General features: G+C 51.5%; 1 protein-coding gene across 6 annotated transcripts in view; it reads right to left on the bottom strand.

Moving 5' to 3' along the window:
• Positions 1-3,396: 3,396 nt before the first annotated feature.
• The window catches only part of phf21ab (PHD finger protein 21Ab), a 28,121-nt gene continuing 22,225 nt past the window's right edge, over positions 3,397-9,292 (bottom strand). For 5 of the 6 annotated variants that reach the window (XM_083974266.1, XM_083974269.1, XM_083974265.1 and 2 more), the window contains 5 exons: positions 8,000-8,106; positions 6,651-6,806; positions 6,224-6,386; positions 6,026-6,129; positions 3,397-4,668 (listed from right to left, as the gene is read on the bottom strand). In XM_083974266.1, the coding sequence (XP_083830392.1) occupies positions 3,754-4,668; positions 6,026-6,129; positions 6,224-6,386; positions 6,651-6,806; positions 8,000-8,106 (1,445 nt within the window). In that variant the 3' untranslated portion in view covers positions 3,397-3,753. The remainder of the gene's footprint in view (positions 4,669-6,025; positions 6,130-6,223; positions 6,387-6,650; positions 6,807-7,999; positions 8,107-9,292) is intronic. The other variant, XM_083974267.1, reaches the window with a different exon arrangement.

The following is a 9,292-nucleotide window of genomic DNA, read 5'->3' as shown; positions in this document are numbered from 1 at the left end:
AGGACAGACCGGAGGGGGGGTAACGGGGGAGGGGGGGGTCATCTGGAGGGTTAGTAAGGTTCTACAAGTCACAGTGCAAGTCAAGAAGAGACAAATATTATCTGCTGTTTGAAGAGAAAGGCACTCGAGGTACCTACTGTACAGAGGGACAGGTCCAGTCTGTCGGGACTCGTGTTCGGGCTCGTTCAAAAGTAAAAGTAAAACTGGGTCGAGTCGAGTGATGACGGATGACGACGACGCTGCTCGATCCGTGAGTGGAGGAAGGACACGCGTTGGACACAAGAGACTTCAACATTCACCCAACAACGACGACACACGACACACAACAACAGGACACACACGATGATGGGTTCATGGTTGTCAGGGAGATGGAGACAGTGTCAGTCGTCTTTGCATCTCTTGTCCACTCTTTTTTTTTTCCTTTTTCTATTCCATGTTCGAACGGCTGAGCTCGAGGACGTTTAGAGAGACGCTGCGTCTCCGTGGAGACAGAGGACACTGCGTCTCCGTGGAGACAGAGGACACTGCGTCTCCGTGGAGACCGAGTCAGAGTCTCTAGGTCTTCGGATGAAGGCAGTTTGTACAGCTGATGTTTGAGATATGCTCGTCGTCACTGACAGAGGAGTCCAACATGATATGAAGAAACACACCTGGAACAGCAGTTTCATCGTCGTCCAACAACAGATTCAAACCCCGCACATTCACTTTTGCTATTATGGGATGTCAGCGTAGACGTAAACACAGACATGGGGACAATAATAAAAAATCCTGGTAGTTATTTTTTTCATATTGAAGCGTCAAAGTCTCTCAGGTCTGTAGCCATGCTAGCAGCTCCGACATCAGCGTGCTAAGGGGCTGATGGGACTTCAGTCCTCGACCAATCAGAATGCAGAATGCGACCTGGCGGTGGCGGTGGATGACCAACGCCACGTTGTATCTCAGTGTGGACCAACCAACCAATGAGCAGCACCGACGCTGATGGAGAAACGGCTGCTAGCATGGCTGAAATAAAAACAGTGGATCAGTAAAAACATCAGGGTCAGAAAGAACTTGAACTTGAACCTTCTCCATGACGACGGCTGAACCGCGAAGCTCCAACGCTTCAGGGCTGAATGTGTTATTGGACCACAACAACATCAACAACATCATCATCATCATCAACAACAACAATTACAACATGTTCCAACACAACCAGAGGTCAATGAAACAGAGTTTAGAGTTTAGAGTTAATGCCCCGAACCCAACAGAACTGAACCGAGCCGAGCTGAGCTGAGCCGACGGAGAACAGACGAGCTCCAGAGAGAAGAGATGCATCGTCTAACTGAGGGGGGGTCGGGTTGGGTCGGGGTGGGGGGGGGGTTAGGTGGAGGAGGAGGGGGAGGGGGTTCTGACACAGCTGAGGCTCCTTCGCCCACTGGACCGGGAGCCTCCACGTCCTACAAAAATATTGGCAATGTGGGGATAAGTCACATCACGACAAAGAGATGCATACTCTGTTTTAATTATTCCATATTAACATACAAAAAGCTCTTCAGCACTTCTTTGTGATGCAGCAAGCTTGTGCTTTTTAATCTCAGGATCTGTGGTCCGGTCCAAATCCTTTCCTCATGGTTACTGTTACTAAGCTCTCCTGTCTGACTGCCGGCCGGGGGAAACCAACGGAGCATCCTTTATGTTATGTTACAAACGCCAATGATTTGATCTGTCAATACAGTAAGTGGACTCGTCCCTGCTGAATTTGGATACAACATCATTTTGGCAGTTCAGGATTCAACAGAAATGTTCACAATGCAGAGAGATCACCACCGCTGTGCTGCTGCTAATGCCAGTCCAGTCCAGCAGGTTCAGAAACAGAAAGCACTTATTCTGAAGACTAGGAAGACCTGAATATCTTTTCCTATAAAAAAAAACAAACACAGCCCAGATATAGTTTGTTTGTTTGTCTGTTTGTTTGTGTGTGTGTGTTGACATTGCAATATTGCAACTTCACATTTAGTGCTCACAGTTGACACACTTTGACTCACGAATGAAAACTCAATCACTACACTTGACCGACACCACTGAACACATCTGCTCCAGCTGCTCGACGCCAACGCCTCGCTCAGCGCCGCCTGAGCTCAGGAACACGGTGGGAGGAGCCAGGAGGGTGGGGGGGCGGGGCTTCTGGGGCAGGGGGGGGCGGGGCCTCTGGGGCAGGGGGGCACTGGGCTCATTAGCTGGTTGGGGGGGAAGGAGGTTTGGTTTGGTCACGGGTCAAAGTCTTGGGTGGTCAGGGGTCCAGAACCAGGGTCAGTGTTTAAGCTTCAGTCTCTGTTCTGCTGCTACGGGGGGGTCGGGGAGGTTCAGGGGGTCGGAGTGGGTCGGGGGGTTCAGGGGGTCGGGGGGGTTCTGGTGGGGCGTCGTGGTCACTGGGAGTATGATGTCATAATGGTTAACGACTTCCTCACAACTGGTCACCAACAGTTCCCAAAGTGTGTGAAGGTGTTAAAGCAGGAACGGGTTCTGTTGGATCAGTTATTGGACCAATGGGGAGGTTCTGTTGGATCAGTTATTGGACCAATGGGGAGGTTCTGTTGGATCAGTTATTGGACCAATAGTTCTGTTGGATCAGTTATTGGACCAATGTGGAGGTTCTGTTGGATCAGTTATTGGACCAATGGGGAGGTTCTGTTGGATCAGTTATTGGACCAATGGGGAGGTTCTGTTGGATCAGTTATTGGACCAATGGGGAGGTTCTGTTGGATCAGTTATTGGACCAATGGGGAGGTTCTGTTGGATCAGTTATTGGATCAATGGGGAGGTTCTGTTGGATCAGTTATTGGACCAATGGGGAGGTTCTGTTGGATCAGTTATTGGACCAATGGGGAGGTTCTGTTGGATCAGTAATGGGACCAATGGGGAGGTTCTGTTGGATCAGTAATGGGACCAATGGGGAGGTTCTGTTGGATCAGTTATTGGACCAATAGTTCTGTTGGATCAGTTATTGGACCAATAGTTCTGTTGGATCAGTTATTGGGTCAATAGTTCTGTTGGATCAGTTATTGGACCAATGTGGAGGTTCTGTTGGATCAGTTATTGGACCTATAGTTCTGTTGGATCAGTTATTGGTCCGTTTGGGTTTTAAACTCACTCGACAGCTGAATCACTAATTCAGAGAGTGAGGGTGAGAAAGTGAAAGTGTTTCGTCACGTTGGACTGAAGAGTTCTGGTCAGTCGGTTTGAGAGGATCGGGTCAGTATTGATCGGTGATCGGTGACCGGGGGGATGTCATGGGTGTTAAGGTTCAATGGGTCGACTGTGGGTTTGTAGCAGTTAAAGGTTGTTGGGTTCACTGGGACGAGGCCCCATCCCGACACCGACCCCGGACCCCCACCCTGCCCCCCCGCCTCCCCCTCTCCCATACCCCCCCTCCCCCCCCGCGCCACCGGAGAACACAGGGGCCACTGTAACAGGCACACACTGGTGTGATGATGAAGTAAATCTCCCTTTGAGCTTTCCAACCACTCACGTCTATCACTAATTGGCATGACGACCCCGGGACGCAGCCTCCCTGTCCCAGCGGCGTGGGCGGGGCCACGTCTCCCCAGAGCCGTGTGACTGGGGCTGTATATCTACCATTGACACAGTCTGACAATACAATGCAAACAAACAACATTTATACAGATTGGCAACTTCAGGGCACCGGACGGTGCAAGCAAAAGTCTTTTTTTTTTAATATATATGTTTGAATCCCGCGACTGAAGAGACAGAGCATTACTTTTTATTGTCCAAACTGCTGCTGACCAGCGCTGGCAAAGAATGCTGGGAGGGTTCTGAGGTTTTGCTGTTGTTGTTGTTGCTGCCGTCACTGTCAGTGATCTCCTCCTGCGTCTTCTCCGCCGCTGTCGGTGTCTCTGGAGGGTTGACGGCAGCCATCTTGTTCTCAGGGCCGGTGCCGGTGGCGGTGTCGGCGGTGGTGTCGGCGTCGGGGCGGTGCTCTGCCGCCGGGCTGCGGTCGGGGCCGCTCGGCTCGGCCGTCCCGTTGGTGGTGGCGACGGCCGGGGGCGTCGAGGCGGCCGGACCGTCGACCGTGGGAGCAGCGTCAGGTTTGGCCGCGGCGTCGGGCTGCGTCCCGGTCCCTGTGTCGGCCCCTCCCCCTCCCCCTCCCCCCACCGCGGCGCCAGCAGCCGGACCGCCGGGCGCAGCTGGACCGCTAGGCGCCGCGTCCGGGCCGGGAGCAGCTGCCGGGACCGGGCCGGTGTCCTGGACGGCTTCTCCTCCTCCTCCTCCTCCTCCTCCTCCTCCTCCTCCTCCTCCTCCTCCTCCTCCTCCTCCTCCTCCTGCTGCTGCTGCTGCTGCTGCTGCTGCTGCAGTCTGGTTGCCGGCGGCGACCGCCTGCTGCTCCTGTTGGTCGTTTCCCTCGGCGATGCTGTTTGTCTCGCAGCTCGCCGCCTTCGCCGCCGTCTCCACGGAGTTGGAGTTGTTCTCCGGCGCGGCGGCTTCGGGGCCGAGCGCCGCCTCGGACGCCTCCTGGACTCTGGCGCCGACGTCTTTCCCCTCCTCCGTCTCGGCCAAAGCTTGGTTGAAGTTAAAGGCTTGGATGAGGCGAATCAGGTGCTTGACTTTCTCCAGGGAGAGCTGCATGTCTTTCTGACGGGCCAGGATGGTGTTTTTGGTCTCCATGCATTTCTGACGGAGGAAGCACAAGAGTTAAGAGTCAGTGTCACAGTTTGAACCTGCAGATGTGGCACAAGCATTCACTGGGACATGAAGATGTTGGTGTGATCTCACAGATCCTCACGGTGATGAAATCTAACACAGATGTGTAAACATCTGGATAAACAGGAAGCCACTGGGACTAAATGGAGGAGGTGACTCTCGTATGTTAATACCAGAAGTTCTCCAATAGCAGCTCAGGCTTTTATCTGCTTCAGCTGCTGAACTGACCCGTCTTCTATCAGAGGCGTCTATACGGGACAGGCTTTACACAGTTCTCAACGGGCCGAACAACGCGACTGGATGCGCCGGGTTCAGGTCCAAAACATTTAATAACTCGGATCGGGTCGGACCACAGGCTGCATTTTTTTCCCGGCGACATTCGGGCTGAGAATTAATGCTCGTGAGTGCGGCTGCATCAGGTCTGAGCTTCAACACCCGCGGGTTGAACCAGGTCGGGTCTTAATGTTTTAGGGCTCACTCACACTAGGGCCAGTTGTTCTGTACCGCGCTGAAGCCTGAATGCCCCCCCTCCCCCTCCCCTGTTCCCCGCTGGCCCGCACTCACACTACGGCCAGTTGTTCTGTACCGCGCTGAAGCCCGAATGCCCCTCCCCCTCCTCTGTCCCCCGCTGGCCTGCACTCACACCACCTCCAACCCAAGCTGCTGAAGCACGGTGCCTCTGACACATACGTCATCACGTTGATATACCAACACAGCGGATGCGCTCTGACTGCAGAAAGAACGGCGCTTTTTAACTGTTTGACCGGTTGTCATGGTTATCATGGGGTTTATTCAAAGCGATGTTAGCTAGCGGTGTTGACATACGCATGGCACGGTGTAATCGTTAAGTGACGGTTGTTTACACGCGGTTGCAGACACGTGGTGGAGAACGAACCCGCAGCACATTACGTGCTTGTGCGCATTCCTGACCAAGCGTACCGTGCCCAACCTACACCTCTTCCAACCGTGCCGAGCCAGGGAAGTGGACCGTACTCAGGCACTCACACTACCAATAGAATCCGGACTTTAACGTGCTTGGGCACAGTACGATTGCCTAGTGTGAGTGCGCCCTTAGGCCCATTGAGAACTGTAGCAGGAATGAAGCAGCTTAGAAAGAGCTCAAACAGGCGATCATGGTCTTTGAGAGGTTTTGTACATTCACAATAACTTGTAGAAAATAGAAACAGACCCGTCTTCTAATTGAGACTCTGCTTTTATTAGCTCAACACGAAGCCAGACCCGGTCCAGTACAGGAGACCCGGTCCAGTTTGAGTCGTGTTTCTAGCGGAGGCAGATCTGAGGTCAGCGGTGCGACGGTGCTTCTTACCGTGATGGAGTTGCTCAGCTGTTTGACTCTCTGCTCCAGCTGCTCTCGCTCCAGCTTCAGCTCAGAGCTCCACTTCATCAGCTTCTGTTTCTCCTCCTCTTTAGCTGCAACAACAGAACAAGAGTTACTCGTCCCGTCTGCATCAAACCGTCCAGAGAGGAAGTAAAACAAGAGGATCATGGGTAGTCGGGTAGTCACCTTCTTTGTAGGCGATGTAGGAATGAACGATGGCCAGGGTGCCGGGCCAGGGAATGGCCTCCTCTTTTTTCAGGATCTGGAGGGAAAAGCTCTGAATTGTCAAAGAGGCTGAGGTGTGGTTCAGACTGCAGGAAGACAGGTCGAGCCCCACCCTGTGGTGAGGCTGGGGGGGGACAAGCAATGGGTGGATGAACATGAGATCTTTACTGACACAATGAATGAGACAGAGGCACAAAAAAAACAATACTGTATCATGTTTATGCTTACAAAGGATTGAACAGTCCCAAAGGTAAGGACAGAAGCTCTTTACAGTCAGTACACTAAGCCCCGACCGGCCCCTGGTAACCCCTGGTAACCCCTGGTAACCCCCGGTAACCGTGGTAACCCCTTCCCCCTGACTCTGGATCGGTCTCGGTGCAGCGGTTACCTGATCTTGACATTTTGGACAGATCCACATGCCTTTAGGAATGGTTTTCAGGGGCGGGTCCAGGCAGTCCAGGTGATAAACACGAGAACACGTGTCGCACATGAGCAACTGGCCACTGCGTCTGCACACAGTGCAGAAATCCTCATGGATGTCTCCCTGTGAGGAAGAATTGGACCAATCAGTTTCCACCGCTCCACGGAGCCCCGCCCACCATCTACGGAGAGGCGAGGCGGGGCGGGGGAGCACCATGATCGGGTCAGTTAGCTCTACAGTTGGCCCGGTGTGGACGTCTGATGGACATGGTGTGTTAATCTAGGGAGCCCACAGAGAAGTTACTTGACAGTGGGGGGGTTAGGATGTGTTCTGAGTAGTAGTAGTTATTAATCAGTGAAGCTCTGGGCTACAGGACACTGTTCACTAGGGATGTGCACGGTTACCCCAGTACCCGGGTAGCCGAGTAGGCAATCTGCTATCCGGTTATCAATTTATTATCCGGTTAAACTAGGATTAAAAAAACAACAAACGTCACGTTAGAGCAGCAGTCTAGTGTCGGATCAAACTACATCATCATGCCATGGTTCGGCTTTTTGTAGTGTTACACAGTTTCGGATCAAGCAACGTGATTTTCTGCCGTGTAAAAGCGTTTTTGGATCGAGCCTCGGACTTTCAAACCTTTTACAATAATCTGTGGTGGTTCCCTCGGCGACGACAGGTGTCATCAAGTCTGGTAGAAAATCTGCTGCTTTCAGTTTACAAACATTGTGAAACCTTCCCAGTTATTTCCTGAGACGATGCGAGGCAGAGAGGACCGAAGGCACCAACATGTAGTGTGGACTAATAAATAAGCACCGCTAATGATTTAAAAAAAATAAGATAAAAGTTTTCTCCTCCGAGGCCGCGGCATAAAGATGCACATCTGCCCCGTATGTGCATCTTAAACTCCATCTCTACTCTTATTATCCAGCTGATATTCAGTCTGACGACGCTGTGTGTCAGTAATACGACTGTCTGACAGACAGAGAGCATTTATGCCCCGGCTGCTCTCTGTCCGTCAGACATCACGTCATTTTATTTTTTATTACAGTATTCGGTTACCCGGGTACGACAAGGTTAGGATACTCGGTTAGAGAATGATTGGAAATGCCCATCCCTACTGTCCCTACTGTTCACTTTGTAAGGCTGAGTCAAAGTAAAACGACTGATGGCTGATGACGTGGACATGGACACAACAGACTAATGGACGATGTGTTGGTGCAGATGAAGTGACAGAGCTACTGGGCCAACAGGAGTGTGTGTGAGTGGCGGGGTGTCCGACCCACGAGCCGCCCGTCTCCCCCATCGTTACTTACATCCCCAGCGCTGGGGCTGGGCAGGGGGGGGGGGGGGACGGGGCTGGAGGGGGAGGTCGGGGTGAGGCTGCCCAGCTCCGCCACGCTGCTGTGTTTGGGTGGGCGACCTGGGTGAAATGAGACAGACAACAAAGACGGAAAACAAAGAAAAAAAGAAAGATGGAGAGGAGAGGGGGGGGAAACAAAAACAAACAGTCTGTATGACATACCTTGGAAAGGGAGTCTTCGTTGGCTAGCATGAGACAGGGAGCAGTAAGGGAGGAAGAGGAGGAAGAGGAGGAGTCAGAAGCACAGACAGCAGTGTTAGTGCAGGAGGCCGGCTCCATGCAAGCTGAGGCCGAGCACGAGTACAAACCTACGGCGCCGTCTACCGAGCCACAACACGCAGACTCGCGTCGGGCGCCAACACACGGCCGCTTTAATCCAGCAGTCAGACTTTAACCCGGGCCGCTGCACTGCAAAAACTCTAAATCTTTCCAAGAATATTTGTCTTATTTCTGGTCAAAATGTCTCATTTCTAGTCAAAACTAATCTCTTTCCACTTAAAATAAGACTCATCACCTAAAAATCAACTTGTTTTTAGATCATTTTCACTTGTTTCAAACTAATTTTCGCTTGAAATAAGTAGAAAAGCAAGTTTTTTGTGCTTGTAATAAGAAAGAAAAACTTGCTCCACTATCAGATTTTTCTACTTATTTCAAGTGAAAATCTGCTTGAAAGAAGTAAAGTGTCTAAAAACAAGCTACTTTTCAATGTTATGTTTCTTATTTTAAGTAGAATGAGATTTGTTTTGACTAGAAATGACATTTTGACTAGAAATAAGATGAATATTCTTGGTAAGATATTCAAGTTTTTGCAGTGTGCGGTCAAAATCACGTCTACATGGGCCACAGGAGTGACACATAACAAATCTTAAGATCTATCAATTTAAAAATATTGATTAGAATTCATCAGAGTTCCTTTGACGCCATCGTTGAGCCTATAAACCGGCGGTGTGTTGACCTCCGACACTGTGGAGCCACATGACCTCACGTCTTCAGCTTCTCTCTCCAGAACTCAGGTGAAGAAGGTTGTTACATGTGAAACCTGAGATTAGTTTCCTGTTACCTCGTCACTGTGATGTCACGGCGTGCGGCGCTCTCCAACGCCATCACATGGTTAACCTGGTTAACCTGTTTAAGCCTTAACCACACGTCTGCTCTAGCGGCTCAGGAAACACCAGGTGTGAAGCTCAGCCAGGCGTCTACCTGTCCATCCGAGGCTCCGCCCCCCAGACCGAGAGTCAATGACCCG

The sequence above is a fragment of the Trachurus trachurus genome (assembly GCF_905171665.1).
Source record: "Trachurus trachurus genome assembly, chromosome: 6".
NCBI lineage: Eukaryota > Metazoa > Chordata > Actinopteri > Carangiformes > Carangidae > Trachurus > Trachurus trachurus.
Note: the sequence above shows the minus strand (reverse complement) of the source record. Positions and strands in the feature narration are given on the sequence as shown.